At 38.3% G+C, this 19,612-nt stretch overlaps 1 protein-coding gene across 1 annotated transcript; it reads left to right on the top strand.

The window, feature by feature from the left end:
• Positions 1-8,509: 8,509 nt before the first annotated feature.
• Positions 8,510-17,689, top strand: TRIM42 (tripartite motif containing 42; the record flags this gene model as incomplete). The annotated part of the gene is made up of 5 exons (XM_082319053.1): positions 8,510-8,865; positions 10,877-11,583; positions 12,878-13,692; positions 14,405-14,632; positions 17,603-17,689. The coding sequence occupies 5 exons, from the start codon at positions 8,510-8,512 to the stop codon at positions 17,687-17,689; spliced, it is 2,193 nt and encodes a 730-aa protein (XP_082175179.1).
• Positions 17,690-19,612: the final 1,923 nt, after the last annotated feature.

Below are 19,612 nucleotides of genomic sequence, written 5' to 3'. Positions count from 1 at the left end.
CAGAGCCAAATGCAAATTTCTTTTGCATACTGTTATTATCATTAAGTATAGAGTTTCTGGTTTATCTGCTGTTTTAGAAATACCTCCTTTTGGATCAGAACAGATTCCTGTGTAAGCCAGACTGTATGCTACTGATCACTTTTGCTTATTTAGAAAATTGCAAATTCATTTTCCTACTTAGAAAGTTTTATCATTCAGGCAGAGAAGAGAGGGAGAGAAAAAGGCTATGACTTAAGTGACTCATTATATATTCCCACAAGTAGTGCCTGCTGCAAGTGAACTGCTTGTAGATATAGCATACACTGAAGTTCACCATGCAAACCTTTCAGCAAATTCTTATAAATAAATTTAAAGAAAAGAGGATTCGTTCTGTAAAGTTTCTTAAAGAGAAAATGTACTACATTTATTTACACCAAGTAACGTGGGTACATTAGTAAAAAGTCTTCAGAAAATACGTTCAATTTTTTGATATATACTTCTGAGTATTTTCCAAGAGATGGAAGTTCAGCTTTTAGATCCCAGCCTATGAACTTGATAAGCCTTTCTATGTCTTGAAGTACCATTTTGCTCTGATAAAATAGTCCCTAGAATGTGCCAACAGGTGGAAGTTTTTCTTTCTTGTTGCTAAACTATCTTGCTACAGCATGAATGATATTATCCTTCTATTTGAAAGAGGCATAGGTTAAAATCCCCAATAACCAACAGCAACCACCACCAAACTGAAAGGTCCATGATGTCTATGGAGCAGATATTGAGACAGACATGGAGCACAGTAGCTAGTAGTTACACAGTATTTTCTGCAGCCAACAATGAAACAGAAAATTAAGTTAATTCCATTATAAACACCTCTAACTGTAAGCCCAATGATTGTAAATACTGCATCTTTTTTCACTTACAACAGCATTGATGCATTTAGGTCCCCTACTGTAATCAATAATAAAAATACTTTAGAGAAAAAATAATTTAAATAGTTGGTGTAGCAACCTAAGCATTTAGGCAGAAGCATTCACTCTCTAAATCCCTGTCAAATAATTGAATGAAAAACTGTCAACAATGGAAAACTTTCTTCTCTCTTATTGTGTTATGTAAAGTAGAACATAAGACATGTAAAGAGAGTCCTATGCGTTTCCAAAACACCAGGCACAGAAATATCCAAAACTTAAACTGGGAACAGAAGAAACAGCATAAGGAGCGGTCTGTTACGCTATAAAAAGTGGGATTTCAAGTGAGAAATACTATTCATTTGACTTGTGCTTCCTTAACCTTACTACTGATGAGAAAACTGGTAGAAATGAGCCTCATGCAATTACACAAACTTTTCTCTGATATTCTCATAGAAGAGGTGTATTGGGTCTGTGTGGCAAGGTTTTGGTAGCAGGGGGTCTACTAGGGTGGCTTCTGTGAGAAGCTGCTAGAAGCTTCTGCTATGTCCGATAGAGCCAATGCCAGCCAGCTCCAAGATGGACCTGCTGCTGGCCAAGGCCAAGCCAATCAGCCATGGTGGTAGCACCTCTGTGAAAACATATTTAAGAAGGAGGGAAAAAAACAGCACAACAGCAACTGCAGCTGGAGAGAGGAGTGAGAATATGTGAGAGGAACAACCCTGCAGACACCAAGGTCAGTGAAGGAGGGGGAGGCGATGCTCCAGAACAGAGATTCCCCTGCAGCCCCTGGTGAAGACCATGGTGAGGCAAGCTGTTCCCCTGCAGCCCATGGATGTTAAGGGTGGAGCAGATATCCACCTGCAGCCCGTAGAGGTTAGCGGTGGAGCAGATAGCCACCTGCAGCCCCTGGAGGACCTCACAGCGGAGCAGGGGGATCCCCAAAGGAGGCTGTGACCCTGTGGGAAGCCCACGCTGCAGCAGGCTCCTGGCAGGACCCGAGGACCCATGGAGAGAGGAGCCCACGCTGGAGCAGATTTGCTGGCAGGACTGCACCCCATGGAAGGGACCCATGCTGGAGCAGTTCGTGAACTGCAGCCCATGGGAAGGACCCATGTCAGAGAAGTTCGTGGAGGACTGTCTCCCGTGGGAGGGACCCCACGCTAGAGCAGGGGAAGAGTGTGAGGAGTCCTCCCCCTGAGGAGGAAGGAGCAGCAGAGACAATGTGTGATGAACTGACCGCAACCCTCATTCCCTGTCCCCCTGCACTGCTGGGAGGGAGGAGGTAGAGAATTTGGGAGTGAAGTTGAGCCTGGGAAGAAGGGATGGGTGGGGGGAAGGTGTTTTAAGATTTGGTTTTATTTCTCATTACCATACTCTCATTTGATTGGTAATAAATTAAATTAATTTCCCCATTCTTTTGCCTGTGATAGTAACTGCTGAGTGATCTCTCCCTGTCCTTTTCTCAACTCATGAGCCTTTTGTTACATTTTCTCTCCTCTGTCCAGCTGGGGAGGGGGAGTGATAGAGTGGCTTTGGTGGGCACCTGGCATCCAGCCAGGGTCACCCCACCACAAGAGGTAAGCATATAGCAAGCATGGGGGCAAAAAGAAGAGTAAAAAGCAGAGTTACAAACCTGAAAGTACAACTGAAAGTTAACAGTCCATGACACAATAGTTCCAGTGCTAATTCAAGTGCAAGCTTAGACACACAGCAAGCAGCTTTGCTCAAGAAATTTTTTCACCTCTGCAGTGCATGTAGGCAGGCATATTCCCCATCCTCTCTGCAGGGGTATATAAGCAGCAAGCACCATCTTCAGATTTCAATTAAAGATGAAGTGTTTACACTTGTTGTTTTCCTTGCTAGGAGCCCTTTTTTCCCTCTTCACAAGTTCTTCTAAAAAGCACTTATTTTATTTTTTTTTTAGCATATATTATAAACCACCTCAGCTGGTGAGAAGGAGAAACTTATGGGCTGAAGGAGAAACTTCACTCCTTCCCTGATGGCAGGGAACTTCTGCTTACCACAGCGTTAATTCCCTATGCTATCCACTGCCTAAATCCATAAAGCCTTTCCTCTCACATCCACCCACTTCATTTGTATTTTCTCCTCTTCCCCTAGGCAATGTAAATGATAGAGTGAATTTTTTTTTTATTTTTTTCCTTTTAAGCAGAGCCAAGTTATTAACGCATATTTCGCTGCTCAGCTGGACCTCCTAATAAGCTAGTTACTGCTTAGAGCCAGGCTAATCAAGAGATGAGTCAGGACATCCAGCAGAGAACAAACACAAGAATGAAAAATAGACTAAAAAGTGAGGCTGAAGCTAGGTACTATGGTCAGGTAAGCAGATACACCAACAGAGTAGCCTGAAGGAGGGCAAGTGCCTAATCACCAACTCACCAAATGACTACAGACCTGGACAAAGATTTGGCATTAGCAAGCTTGGTACTATTAATTTACAATTTTGTAGTAGAAAAGTATTTTTTTTTTTTAATGAACTCAAAGAAGTTTGACTGGTTTGTGACCATAGACAGTTGTTTAACATGCAGTCCAGCACCTTTGAACATAGTATGGCCTTAAATTTATATGTGTTGGTTTGCAGCTGCTACATTTGTTCTGACTAACACTGCTTTAGCTGAAGTGCTCAAGCTAAAACATTTGAATTTCTTCTCTGTAGTCTCAATAGCAGCACAGACACATCTCACCTTAAGGAGATGAACACCCTTACTCTGGGAACAAGCAAACTCAAAAAGACAGAGCCTAAGGAAAAAACACCCAGACAGGGGGTGTGAGGGGAACTGAGACTGAGCCAAACCAGCAACAAAAACACATCAGGCGGAGGAGATGCGTGCAGTCACCAGGAAGAAGCACACGAGGACTGGAGTGGAATCAGCCAGAGACAAATCATACATACCTAGTATTTCCAATCATTCTGTAAAATGCTCAAACTTTTATTTGTTCCAAAGAATGACAGGTCTTGCACTGTGACAGTAATATATAAGACAACAAGGCTTCACATAGCAGGAATAAGAAATAGGTTGTGGAAGACCATGCATGCAAACCCATAGTAACAGTATGCTGCTGTAGTTTCTTAATATCTGTGACAAATAGATCCTCTAAAGCATTTTGTAGCAATTCACTTAATACCTTTGAGATCTGTGCAAAGGGGCATGAAATGCTATGATTTCTCTGGCACGCAAGCACTAGAAAGCCCTTGTTCTGTGGGAAATGCATCTCATCCAAAATGAGATTTCTTAGATTTTCTTCTAAATTGTGTAATCTTAAATTTAATCTAGTCCAGTACCTTTTCCAACACCTTTCATGTGTTCTCAAAAAAGAACTTCTAAAACCACTGTGAATATTTCAGATATTTCTCTATATTCCTTGGGTGAATTTTATTAGGCCCTGATACTTTGAAAATATTAGGTTTGTTTAAGTGTGATATAGCTTTCTCTTTTTTTTTTGTTTTTATTCTAGACAGTTCTTAGCTATATATTTCTGGTGCTAATTGTGTTACTATGTGATCTCTGTTAAGTTTTTTAATGAAGAAATACACAAAATGTCATTAGTGAGTCCTTTCCTTTGGCATTGTTTGCTATAAGTTTTCACTCTGGCTCAAATAATATGCTTCCCAAATACAATATTTCTCATTTTCAGTCAATCATAACAATTGTAATTTTTGTAGTGTATGGTATTTAGAAATACTTCTGAAGTCAAAGAGAATTTGAATGACTATAAAACATAAGGTAGTATTACCTAGTCAAGGGAGTGACTACATAAATAAATCAGATTATACTCTCTTGTATCTATAAGCAAAAAGTAGCAAAAGAAAATTTATTATCATTTTTCCTCCATTTCTTTATCTGTGGGTAAAGGCATATGGACCTCAGTGTGATATACTTCTTATACAGCTTTAGAGCGATGAAGAAGCCTTAAGTTTACCATGTCTTTGTTGCTCTTCTGCTTTACCAGCTGCTAATCTTGATAGCAAACCATCATCCCAGCTCTGGTTTGGCTGCTATCTCCAGTGTGCCTCCATAGCAGCTAAGCCATCTCAAACTTTCTACTCAGAAGAGGTAGAGAGCAATTGTGGAGATTTGTATATCAACTCTGCCTTTTTTCAGTAGAAGCCATCAAAATATTTCTGCTGCTTGAAACATAAGTCAAAGGTAGCCACTTGGCTACAGGCAAAGTGTTGAATGAAGGAGGAACAAAGCTCATGAAAATGATAAAAAAATGAATGCTGTAAACTCCACTATTTCCTAGGCATTCCCATCACTAGGAAATTGCCCTCTAACCTGTTTTAAAGTGATGGTGAAAACAAAGAGCTAGAAACAGAGACTTTTCTTATGAAGAAAGGACAGTGATGTTTTTTCCCTTCTCTTGCTACCTGTTGTAGCAATAGCTAGCCAGAAATAATGCTTTCAGAAGCAACTCTCAATTGTGAATGCATCAGTCTGGGGTTGTACCACGTTGAGCTTCTCATATTTTATCCTAAACCTTCCCCCTAAACCAGATACTTCTACATGCTGCAGTCAGTTAATCTCTTAAATCACTGCAATTTATTGAAAAAACTACTGTATATTTTAGAGAGTGATTCCTGCTGGACTACATGGTTTTACAGGAAGGGTGATTCTTTCCCCATTCTGAGGGAGATAACAGTTCCTCTTCCTTCTCTCCCTGACTCACAAGCTTGTCTTACACCTCTAGGAGCACTTGAAGGCAGCAGCAGTTTTTTTGCTGGTTTTCTACGTAGTAACTGACAGAATGAACATGCTAAAAGAAATCTTTGATACCATTAGCTGACTCAAAAAAGAACAATAGTCAGGTATTACTTTGCTGTGTTAAGAGTACAGAATACAGAGAAAAATTGTGAATTATTTTCATTAGTTCTGTCTCTCTAATTTGAGCTTGTCATCATGTCCTGTGCAAATACAGAAAGAAAAAGTACTTTTATAAATAATAAATCTATTATTTATGTAGTGTTACTACATACACTAATCAAAGGTTAAGCCACTGATAACGTATGGTCTTTCTTCAAACTTCTTTCTGCACATTACTAATCATTGTGCAATCTCAAGTTTGTGTTAGAAAGATCAGTATTAGAAATATCAGTGAGGTATGTGGAGGTAGAGCAAAAGGGGGAAGAAAGAAGAAAAAGACAACAATCTTAGCTTATCTTGCAAAACAGAACAAAACAGGATAAACTGTAAAATAGAAAATATTATACTGAGTTATTTGATACCTAATGGAAGTACAACATGACCCCATCTAACTAATTTGAAGTAATTTCAACCGAAGCCCTGTCCTCACTACACTCTGCTTTTCTTTCTCTCTCTCATGGTTTTTTTTTTTTTTTTTACTCAGCACCTTGCAGGGTCAAGCTTATTTGTACGTGAAGTCCACCACATCACAGCCTGCCTATCACAAGAACTAGGATGAAAATGACAATCAGATCAAACCACAGCAGAGGCATGGGGGAACATGTTTGCAAACACTATTAAAAGCCTGTCAGTTTGATTGCAGCTATTGCATCTAATTCAGTTTCTCTGGCAGCCAATCTGATCTGATCTTTCAATATCTGCTAGAGAATGAACATATTAATGAAATGGGACCATCTTAGAACTGTCTGCATACCTACAGGGACTTACAGAGAGGGCCACCTATACTGGGAGCAACACAGGAATGAGGCTGTCGATGAAAGTTTTGGTAAAGCAAAAACCGGAGCACTAAAGATAGCAGGAAATAAGTTATGGGAATTATATGGGGCAGAAGGCAAAGTCGTCCAAGACTCAGTGGAAAAACACAATTCACAGAGAATCAAAGAAAAAGAAATAAGTTGCTCAGAATGATTATATGCACAAGTTTCTATTAACCTCTGTATTATGTTAAAATGGAAAAGAGCATCCAGGTATCAGCACGTGGCACACAACATACTTTTTGTTTCTTTCCTTACTCGCCCACCTTTGCTTCCTCAAAAAACTCCACATGTATTCATGAATGTTTTGCAAAAGAAAAGGAGGCAAGCATCACAAGATACAGTTTTTTCTAATGATCAAATTCAAAACCCTTTCAATATCCCCAAATTAAATATGCACAATAAAAAAGCATTACCATTGATTAAACTGGAAAGGCAAATGGAATAAATAACACCCATTAAAGGTCTAGGTTATACTACGGAAAGCTGTTCAGCACACACTTATGCATGTAAATCCAATTGACACAATAGGCTATAACCATTCCAAAGAAACTATTAGAGCCCATCATGTAAGTTGTTACACATAATGACACGGCCATTATGATCTGTAGGGCTCTGGTTCAGTGAATGAAAATTTCTTTAGGTAGAACAGACTTTGAGCAAATAGGCTCAAAGGAGCTATGACAATAAACTATGTCAAGACCTATCTTAGTAGCTCCCAGTTATGCATTAACCCATTAAAACAAGTCGAAATGTTAAATTTTGGAAAAATTTAGTTACCTACAGTACAGAAGCCAGCATTAAAGATCAGTACTTTTGAATATGTACCATATGGATATCACTGTCCTTTACAGTTTCAAGTAAGAGAATAAGCTGTTTCAGATGTCAGTTGCAGATAACTCTTAGAGGGTAGATTTCCTTTTTTAGAATCATAGAATCATACGATTATTTAGGTTGGAAAAGACCTCTACAATCATTGAGTCCAACTGCTTACATATAAGCATTATAGTAAGCATGCAATATTGAGCAGCTCACACATTCTTTACATGAATTTAATTTTTATTTAAAATTATCATATCTATAAATAGGTAAAAAATGATATATGTGTCTTGGAATAAATCAACTAAATGAAAGAAAAAGGTGCCTAATACAAAGTAACTAAAGAATAACAGAAATGATATGTCTGATATTGCATTTATAGGAGAGTGGCCAGCTTAAGGAAGGGCAAGAAACACACTGGGACTCAGTGGGAACAGAGGCTGGTCCACAGCAAATGAGCAATAGCACTGAACCTATGATTCAAATCTAGTTCTTTTCTTCAGGCCTTGCGGAAATGAATGCCATACATTGTTCAAGAGCATAAATAGTGGCAGACAAGGGCTTAAAATAATTAAGAGAGTTACAACGATATGCTTCAAGATGCATCTTGAGTGTAAGGTTCTTCCATGTGTGCTAATTATGCTTAAAGTCTTATAGAAGCCTGATGAGAAACCTCTCACTATTGCTGATTAGGGCCTGGTTCAGGTGGTTTGCTTACAGCACCTAGCTGAGCTGACAAAATGCCTATGAAGCGTGTGGTCCCAATGAGATAGTGGCCTTAGGGTATCTAATTCACATGTATAAACTCCCCCCCATGCAATTAATGAAGAGTGAGGCAAATGCTTTCAAGGAATTCAGGAAGAAAAACTATAGTTATCGCGATGTATAGATGATGTAACCACTATATGAGATACCCGTGCATAAAATTCTGCCTGTGTCCTCATTTGAATACCTCACTGTGACATCATTTTCCGATTAGAATGAAGTGCATTGCCCCAGCACAGAGTTTGACCCAACAGTCAGAGCTCAAGCCTTTTTGGAGCTCAGTTGCTGTAGTGCACAGAGAAGCTGAAAGGATCAATGAACTTTATTCCAAGTATCTGACAGAGGGATGGATGAAAATGGGCATCCCTGTTCGATCTGGCCATGCTGCTCAAACTGCTGTTATCTGACGCAGCACAGCAGAAAGGAAGAATGCTGCTTGTGTTGGCGCTTCTTTTTTACCAGTGAGCAGAACTGCACCTGTTTCCCATGTCCACATAAAGACGACAAACCTTGCCAGTGCTGCCACTGCTCCTGTGCAGAGCATGCAAATTGCTGGTGGTGCTGCTGCTCTTGTTCAAATGACCCAGACTGCAAATGCTGCTGCTGCGGTGGAGAAAATTCGGCATGTGAGTATTATGAAAGCAAGTGCTGCAGAAGCTCTGTTGATGAACCACATCACTCAAGAACACCAGGAACTGTTCAGTAAGTGGAGTTAAGAGCTCTTAAAATTTCTTGGGGTTTTGTTTTTCTAATTTACATTGTGTCTTAATGGATGTACTGAATTTAGAAACATACGATCTGTTAGCATGTTGGAGCTATTTTGAATAACCGCAGGATATCATTCTTCTGATAAACAGAAAAAGTAGTTTTATCTTTATATTAGTGAAATCTTATGCTCGTTACTCTGACTGGAGCAAAGAGTACTCCAAAACATTGCTGAATTTGTAATTAGGACCACCTGATTTCCAGAAAAAATCCATGAATGGCTAATAGATGCCCATACATTCTAACAGTGTAAAACCCTATGCAGCAACAAGAAGGAAGACATACAGAGAACCTTAAAACAAGGCGGAAAACAGGAATGTGTTTGTAGCAAGGGGGCTGCAGGCAAGGATACAGGGAAAACTGGAGGAAAACAAAGAGCCATAAAATTGCTGTTAACTGGAAGTGGAAGGAGACAGTTATATTCAGAATAAGACAAAAAGGAGACAAATAATTATAAAGGCTCAAGAAATGTCACACAGAGAATGGAAAGAAGGCATAGTAACACTCTTAGAAGATAAAACTGGAAACAAGAAGGGAAGGGGCTGATTATTAACTATAGAAATGCTACACCAAAGAGCACTCACAAAAAGGTACAGGGTGGGGCGGAGGGAAGGGGAGGGCAGAAATGAAGTTATCAGAACTCCAGACTGGAATAGTACCAATCCGAGAGGAATTGACAGGACCTCTGGAAAAGCACACTTAATTCCTACTTAGGTAAACTTTGAAGACCAGAAGGAATCCTCATAGCAACAGAAGATTCTATTCTCTTTAGTTTATTAGGGTTTTCTACTATTGTTTAGAGTGACAGAAAAAGCAGATAACATGATTGGACATTTGGGGAGAGAAGGTGGGAAGGAAAGCAATAACAACATGGATGCTAAAGAGAAGCACAGCAGAGGGCCACACTGTAAAGGCCTAGAACCAGGTGCCCATCTTGAATAATGATGCTCATGTCAAGGCTATGGAAAACATTCAAGGAGGCATTATAAAATTAATATTGTATTTTTAAAAGGATAATGTCCACAGGCTAAGAGGCTGGTGAGGACAGGAAGAGAACAGGGATTAGCACATCCTGAAAATCAGTCCTCTTCTAAAATAAAACAATAATAATTTAAAAAAAAAAATCCCCATTTGAAAGTCTTTGCAATTAATATAAAGAATCAATTATAATAAGGCTGCTACTAACACTAAGAATAAACCTAATTCATTCTAGAAATCAGAACTAATTCAGAAGTGAGTGTTTTCTTAATAGACTAAAATTTAGGATGATCACATGTATATGTGTGTTATTATGTTAAGCAGAAATATCTTCAATACTTTTTTGGAAATGGTGAAACACTTAGTTGTGCTACTTTCTTGAGGAAATATACCATCTTGAAAATGCAAAAGAAAAACGTTTTGACATTTATTGTCTTAAGTTTTCATTGAAAATAAAATATTCTAAAAATATTACCAAAGTTGTAAAAAAAAGCATTTAATACCCTCTGAAACAAAATAAAGTGTTTCATTTGAATTGTACAAAATACTTTTCTTCACTCTAGCTATTTGGTTCCATTCTGAAAAATAATCAAACAAGAAAAGGAGGCAAAATATATTTCATTTTGTACTAAACCAAGTTACATTGTTCTTTTCATTTGGCCACCAGCAATAACTCAACAAATTCATACAGACTTACAATGACTGAGGTCTCTGTTTATTGTTGTTGTTGGCAACAGTATTCAACATATAGTGAAATAACTATGAAAAAGAAAAGAAAAAAGAATGGATTCTTGGTAGTGATAACCCAATTATTTAAATAAAATATCCAGTCAGAATAAAAGGATGGTTGTTATGCAAAGCAGAACTGCTTATATGTTATAATTTTGTGTCTTAGATGGTATTGTAATATTCAGATATTTTTGTGTGAGTTCTTGGGATTGTTTAGGCGTTTTTTTCTGATTTTATTTAGGTCAAAAGATGTCATGTCAAGATTTAGAACTAGGAATAACGCATCAGTCACCACACCAGAAAGGAACGTCTCCAGCCACGCTTTCCGTGACCAGCTTGCCTGTCCACTGTGTAAGCAATTGTTTCTCCAGCCATTTATGCTGCCATGCAATCACTGCATTTGTGAGAAGTGTATAACTAAAAGCAAGACCAAAGCTGAAGTAACTGAAGACTTTTATATCATCGTATGCCCAGTGTGTAGCAAAGCACATTGCCTCCCCTACACAAATAAAATTCAGCTGAGGAAGAATTACCTCAGAGCAAAACTAGCCAAGAAATACATGCGCAGACATGGCTTTCTGAGGTGGAGATTTGACCATAGTGAAAGACCAGTCTACTGTGAAACTTGCAGGGAGAGAAGAAGAGTGGCAACCAAAAGATGTAGAACATGTGGAATTAATTATTGTAATGAATGTCTGCATTTAAATCATAGCAAGAATGGTGCTCAAGATCACATTTTTACCAAAGCACATCAAGAAGATCACGAACAGTGGCGCTGCTTACTGCACAGCAACACAAACCTCTCTGAATACTGTCTGGATGACCACGAACTGATCTGTGGGTTCTGCAAGAATTCACTGCACAATGATCACCAGACTATTCCCTTGGCAGTCGCGTGTTCAAGAGAGGCTGCTTCCCTCTTTGATACAATTGCAAAATTTAGAAAAGGTTTGTATTTCTGCTACTTCTCACAATTCCCCATGCCTCCTCGGGAAAGAAACTTGAACATATGGTTGACAAGCTATATTAATTCTCTGCACAACACGAGTCAGAAAGGTGGTGTGTTCCCCCTGTAGAAACACAAAAGCAACAAGCCCGTAATTGCGGCGGTGTGAGCCAGACTCAACTATTAGAGAACGAAGGATCTGTATGTGGGATGGGAACAGAAATGTGCATGTAGGGAGGGGAACCTTCATTTCACACTGCAGGACCCAGCATGGAATAAACACCAATTACATCTACAGAATAAAATGGTGAATATTTTTTAATCAAAAATATATGCTTGAAGAGGAACTGCTTCTTCCCCTGCTGGCAAGTTATGAATTGTCCCTCTTCAGTTTTATGCTTGTGCCCATGCTGACTAAGAGGCAAAGCTGTCACATTTTTCTGAGGTAACACAGCAATGTCACCCCTTTTAACTAAGACGATCCATAGCAACTAAGGGGCTGAACACAGACTAAGATTTTATGAATTTCTTTTAATTCTGATTTTTGCATCTAACTTCACAAATGTTGGGGACATAATGAAGTTGCATGGAAAATAACATTCAGAAAGGTAAAAGTGAACTATGCACAATGAGAAACAGCTGGAAGCATTAAATTCTCAATTTTGAAACAGTCTAAAGTTTGAGAAAATAAGCGATGTAGAATATTTGTGCAGGATTTTGTAATGTGACATTGTTTCCTGAATGCCACTGGAATTTACTGTCAGCATTTGGTATTTTTGATTCTGTTCCTTCATGGTTCACAATTTTTAGCGTCAGAAGAGTTACTCACACCTTCACATAATGGTCATCAAAGGAATCTACTGTCAGCCGCAGACATAATGTGGGCTATGCAGGCGCATTTGCTGCCATTATTTTAACTTCATACCGGCATAGTAAATTTTCAAAGATAATATAGAGCTACAATAAATTAAGTTTCAGGATTTCCCATGCAATGAAGTAAAAATAATCAAGCCCATTTGGGGGGACGTAAATTTGAGTAAGTGAGGAAATAATAGTGAAGTAGCAATTAAGTGCCAAATTTTATACACCCAAATGTGAACATTTTAACCTAAACAACATCCCTCAGGGCTTACCAGCACCAGATACAAGAGAAAAATACCAGAATCCTTATTCTTGTCCCACATTCTACCAAACCTGAATTTTTTTTTAAGCTAAAATCTATCATTCTGCACCTTGTAAGCACTGCATTTTAATATGAATTTGGAACTACTGACCTGATATTTATTGTTTTTACAGTACGTCAAGGAGCTGATAATGATTTAATGGAAGTTACCCTGTTAAAAAATAATTTCAAGACCTATAAGGACACCAAAAGGAAGGAGATCAGAAATGGATTCTTAAAATTACGTATGGTTCTTCATGAACAAGAAAAGGAGATGATGGAGTTGCTTGAAAACATTGAACTTAAAAAACAGAAAGACATTTCAGAATACATAAACTATACATCCAGTCAGCTATCATATATGGATGGCCTTATTCAATACTCTAAAGAGGCTCTTAAGGAAGAAAGCCAAGTTGTGTTTCTGCAATCTGCACACTGCTTAGTGAAAGAAATAGAAAATGCAGTTCCTTCCATTTTCCAACCTAGTCCACGTCTAAGAGAAGATCCCTTAAGAAAACTTCAACTCAACTTTGATGAACTTTTCTCCATTTTACAGGGACTTGTCCCATCTCTTAGTGGAATAAAGCAGTCAGAAAGTACAGCAGAAAAATATGCTTATTCTTTTAATCCAGAGATAATGGTTCCAAGGCACGTTTCAAGTACTCATGAATCCAAGCAAGCAACATTGTTCCGAAGCCCATCTTTAAATTCCTTGTTTGATTCAGGTGTGCCGTCTAAAGATGCTGTCAGAAGACCGAGCTCTACACCTCCCCATCATCCTACACAGAATAATGAAGTATGTGCATACCAGGATACAGCTCGTGAAACTCCGAGAAAAGAAAGAAAATATCAGATTGTTAACTTTTCAAGTCCAGAACCTATAGACAATGAATCAGTCCCAGGACCTGTTGTTATATACCAGACTTTTGTTTACCCAAGGTCTGCCAAAGTAAGACATTAATAAATTCTAAATATATACAAGAGACCATTATATTTTCAAGCTGTTATAGAGTCTGAACCCATATGAGTTTGAGTAAATAAGACTACAATATCAGTTCAAATACTTTATTTGTAGGAGGCAATGCATTTCAAACTCACCTTTTGAGATAAACTGAAGCATAAATTGAATTGTATCACATTCCTACTGCAGTCAATAGAGTTGTTATATTATTATAAATGTTATATAAATATGTTACATGGAAAGGTCCAATGCAGAAAGAAATAGATGTACCATGTTTGTATTTAAATATGTGTACATCAGATCAAATAATTTGATCCTCGTCTTGGCCTTCAATGTGACGACATCATATCCATGTAATTTTCCTCCTTATACATTTCATAGATGCTAACAAAATCAAGATGCCAGTTGCATAAGATCCCAAGTGCATGTTGCAAAGTGCTGACTGCTGTCAGCCTGCATTACTTTTAGTGTGTTAGAAGAGGGTACTATGAAATTCCCAGGAGGAAGCTTAGCATTTTCCAAGTAAGACCACAAACTGCATATCTTCTACATATATTTCATGCTATGGTTGGAATTTCAGCTGCATTGGCATTTCAAAATTAAAATCTGCCAAACAAGGGCCTTCCAAAAAAGCAAAAATGCAAATGAGCAAAAATAAAGAGTACTTAATTGTGTACTACAGATTTTTGTCTCTTCACAGATTTACTGGACTTGTCCCACAGAAGATGTGGATTTCTTTGAGGTAGAATTTTATGAAGTTGCTGGTATTGGTCCTGATAACATTGTCCAGACACAACTAGCTGGCCAGCTAAGCAAAATACAGCAGCAAAACCTTGAGATACATAATCTGGATCCAAATACAGAATATCTTTTTAAAGTCCGTGCTGTCAATGCAAGTGGTCGAGGAGAATGGTGTGAAATCTGTAAGGTATTGTAGATTCTTCCTATACTTCATAAAGTTGCCTTTACTTTCTTGCCTCCACAATTGTTTTTTACCCCATCTATTTATAATGAAGACTGCTTAAATGGAATATTGGTATTCACTTATCTAGGCAAGTGATACTAATAGTTACACTGGATTTTTCCATACATCGTTCTTTCTAGCTCAGTTTGCAACTGCTTGACCGACATACAATGTTTCTCATTTTTTCGAGCAGGGATGTTGTGTCATGATTACATCAGGCAAGCCACTGTAATTCATATTACTTCAGGACTGAGACTGCCTTTGCACTAATCTCTCTGAATACACAGAGTAAGAGCATGAAGAGTTAGATCCAGAAGCTTTCATGCCTGAACAAGGTGTCAATCATTAAAAGAGAAAGACAAACAGAAAATTAAGAATATTCTTTGACACCTTTGGCCATGAGCCTCCTTTACTGTGCCTTTAGAAGAGGAGGAAAAGTGTTGCAAAGATAAAAGTTAAAAGGAGTAGGAAGGTATTCAAAAAGGTGTCAAAAGTTAAGACATTTAATGAATTCACTTTAACACCCTTTAGACATTCCAAATCTCTTGCTGAAGTCGCCTTTAGTTTTTTATGCTTTGCTGAAAAAATACATATTTAATTCATGCTTGATAAAATTTCAGTAAAGGGTGCATTGAGGAGCTGCAAGGCATAAAATGCAGATGGCTTCCATGAAAAGGGTAGGTACTATTCTCTGGTTCTAACTGCATTTCACAGTCGTTTCCTATATTGGTTGCACCAAGTGCTGTCCCTTTGCAGGTCTCTTGTCTCTTGTCACATGTAGAGAGTAAAAGTCTTTGAAAGAGCATTCAGACACCCCACTCACTTTGCAAGGTTTAATGACAAAGGGCACCTTCCTGAACTGCTCCACTTCCTATACTTAAAACATTGAGCACGGTAGTTTCTTTATCTAACATGTTGGAATGCTATATTGATTTTTCTTCTGAAAATTGTTCTTTCTGCACACCGCCCAGTCATATTAATATTCCAGAGAAACACAAACTCACTTAACATCTGCTGTAATTTGCAGAAGTAAAGTTTCATGGAAAATGACAATGAGAAAGCATATATGACAGACTTTTATAAATCTCCTTTTTAAACAATAACTACCTCTGTTCCTTTTGCATAATATCAGACCATTTTACTTTACCAGTGACACTACACAGAAAGCTTGGAAGGACTTTGTTTAAAAGAAAATATGGCATTGGATTTTAAGTAGGGGATTTAGTCAGAGCAGTATCATTCTTCATGTGTAACAGTTACTAAGTCTATGAGGGAATGTACATGTGATGGCTGTGACAGGTCACAGGAGCCCAGGCACCAGGCTATGAAGAGGAAGAAGGTGACAGAAAGTTTTGTTAGACAGCAGCCACTATTTAATTCTTTGAACTAAAGCTGATGCCATGCCACTGACACCGCAAAATATCAAGTCCCACAAAAAAGGTTATTCAACCATAGGGTGTTATTTAACATTACAAGCAGATTTCCCAAGTCTGTATGCAGCCCTCATAAGCAAAACAGAAAACTGTAGTCTCTGTGCTTCTAGGAGTGATGGAATTTCTCTCTTCTTAGCCCAATGACATGGTTGTTGGCTTACAACTGAATCACAGCTTCCTCAATTTCAGCCATTTGTCAGTGTGTGAAACACCATGGAAGTACTACTATATCCTTGTTACGTGATCGTAGAAGCTGCTACAGATGGCATGAAGATGGGACTCTTTGCCCAAGAAGAGTTCAATACAGTTGACTCAATATAGGCTCCTAATGCCTCAGGAAGTGCCCAAAGGTGTCTAACATATCTGCACAGGGCTGACAGATGACACAAGACTTGGAAGATGCACTTCTAGAGCAGCAACTAGGAAGAAGGCAGATTACCCTCAAACATTGAAACTGGCAAAAGATGTTTGTGAATTTGGCAACTGGATCCTAATTTAAAAGTCAATTGAAGGAATTACACTGCATTACCCTGGGTAAGGGAATGAACAATATAGGGGATATGTTTGAGATGAGTTGAGGTTGTGGAAGATCCTGGATGAATGACCCAAACTGCAGGCTGCCTTGTCAACCAAACTGCTGTATTTAACAGCCCTGGCAAAGCATGCAAAACTGTGCTACAAGGCAAGTGACAAGGAATCCTCTAAGGATGGAATTCAATGCTCCCTGGAGACTTTCAACAGAGTAGGCAAAAATCTGTTGCCCCAGAGATAAAGGATTTGGCTGCATCTGCCATGGGAGGAGGAATGAGAAGCACTAAGGATGCAGTTAGAAAACCAGGAGGGGAAAATGTTGGAATTCTGCAATCCTTAGTCTAGTTGCTGCCAGTACTACCACTCTTGGAGGAGGTGCGCCTCCACCCCTTCTTCTCACAATGACAGCAGCAGCCTGCAGCCATTCACAGTGGTCTGCCACAAATGCCAATAGACTGTGTTCCTTACCTTGTCTCTTGAGACTGTCAGCCACAGAAACAGTGATAATTCTAATGCTGATTTGTTACTTTTTAACTTTTCATCGTAGTCTTGTCAATTAAACCTTTGGAAGGAGATTTTTCAAAATTACCTTGGAAGCCAAATGCAAAATGACTTTTAATAAGATGTAGGCTTTTAAATCCTGTAGTCATATTGGAAACTCTTTCCCTAAATGACCAGCTGCCAGAACCTAATGGCTATATATTGTATTAATCACTGTAATGTTTACCACCAGACAACTGCTTGCCTTCAATGGAAGTTTTTTTTAAAGAACTCAATTTTCATTTTGCCTCCAAAATAAGTACTTAGACTTTCCAAAGTTTAACATAGATAAGAGAGTTTGACTGCTTTGAAAATACATCTGTAACTGGTAAGTTCTTTTGAAAACAGTCACTAATTAAATCCTATCCCCAAAATAATAAATACACATGCATCTTCTGTACTTTAATACATTCTTGTTTTCTACTTGCAGATAATCACTTCAGATGAATATAGGAAAAATCAAAGACAGGTGGGAGAAGCAGAAGAGTATTCGGGGTGCTCTGCATACACCAAATAATAGACAAAGAATGAGACCAGGGATTCTTTTTTTTTTTTTTCTTCCTTGAAGAACTGGAAAATGTGTATGCTTTCTTATGTAATATCCCTTTTTCCACTGAAAACAGCCAGAGATCTAACAGTGAGCTCTTCAGATTACTATTGCTTTCTGGCAAACAATATAATAAAAAAACCCCTACCTTTTCATTTGCTTTTCTTTTTCCAGCTGTAGCACCAAGACCTATGAAAAAGGCTATACCACGCATAAAAATATAGTATAAAACCCATTATACTTGAGGGACCTTTGCAGCTTCAAAGGAAATAAATTACATATTTGCATTGTAAGTTAATATTCCAATTATTATTCCCTATGAGACCATTCAATACCAGTTCATAAAGTGCTGCAGGAGCCTATATCACACTTTGCATATTTTTAAAGTGCAGAATAAGTTACTCTGTACATATACACTTTTGGTCTCAGCCTCACTCAGCTGAAGTACAATGTGCGTACACACATAGGAGGACACTGGCAACAGGCAGGACAAGAGGCACAAGAATGAGGGCAGACAAAATTTTATCTCGTTATGCACTTACTTAATAATGGTTAGGTTTACTTAACTGTTGTGAAGGTCCCCTATGTGAGTTGCAGAGTATCAATTTATTAAAAGTAGCTGCAAGTAAAATCAGAAGTCACAACAGCTCTGATCCACTGAATGGGAGTTACTAGATCCACAGCAAGTTACTGTGTTGAAATAATCAAGAGTAATAACTAATGTCCTTTTCTTTACAGGGATGATCTTGCACAGTTCCTTTCTTTCACTTCAGCCATACCAACCGGGTATGCGTATCTAGCTAGCTATCTATATGTTTCCACACACACACACATATATGTACTTATACACATCTCTCTCCATGTATGCTTGCACATACACACACACACATGCACATATGTATTTAAACACATTTACAACTCCCTTTACCCCAGTCCTATCAAGGCATTTACATGGGAATGGAAATAGGACCAGAACAAATCTGTTTATGGAAAATCATGTATTATGAATACTGCCCATGAAATCTTGGACATCCTGCTACCTTCCTTACGGCAAACAATAAAACTTAGGTATATTTATTATTGATATATCATTTTTCCATTGCATCTTTCATTTCTGAAGCTCTGGTTTATCTTTGCATAGTTGCTGCAAGGTAGTAATATTCTACCGACTTTGCGGATGGCTAATGTGATAAAAGAGTCCGAACAAAAAGGCAACAAAGCCAAAATCTGAACTCTGAGAGCACCTAGTTCTCTATCTTGTGCTTGCCAGTGAGCTATTAGTGATGCTTCAATTAATATGTGTGTTCTTGCCAGAATCTCTGTGCAATCTTTCCTTGGCAGCATACTTTTCTTTCAACAAAGTCTCTAGATAGGAGTAAAGGCTATTAAAAGAGGTTTGCATTTTCAAACCTGTTGAGCAATTATAGCAGTGTCTGATTTTGAGAAGCTTATTTTGAAACATTTAAAAGGGGCCTGATCATCACACATGAAAAGCACCTGCAATCTAAAACTTTTGCTAGATTTTTACAGAAATCTAAATATCTGAGCTCTCTAGATAGTAAAGCCCAATTATTACTTCAATAATCATGCCTTTTTAAACCCCTTCCCCAGACAGCAGTATTTTACACCTGTTTCAAAGACATGTGAGTTTTTGCTGATAGTCTATAGCTCCCCAGAAGCTCACCCACCTGGTATTCCTTTTAGTATATTTCTCTGTAGATGGATAAGACTGCAGTTTGGATCAACTGTATAAAATCCCTTTGCCACCCCCTGGCTATCCATTGATAATAGCAGCCTTCTGTACCCAGCAGTTCTTAAGAGATGCAATTTGCACAGTTCTGTGCAACAGCCAAGCAACACTCCAATTCACATTTCATGTAAACGGTGAGTCAG

Source organism: Platalea leucorodia (assembly GCF_965183815.1).
Source record: "Platalea leucorodia genome assembly, chromosome: 8".
Taxonomy (NCBI): Eukaryota; Metazoa; Chordata; class Aves; order Pelecaniformes; family Threskiornithidae; genus Platalea; species Platalea leucorodia.
Note: the sequence above shows the minus strand (reverse complement) of the source record. Positions and strands in the feature narration are given on the sequence as shown.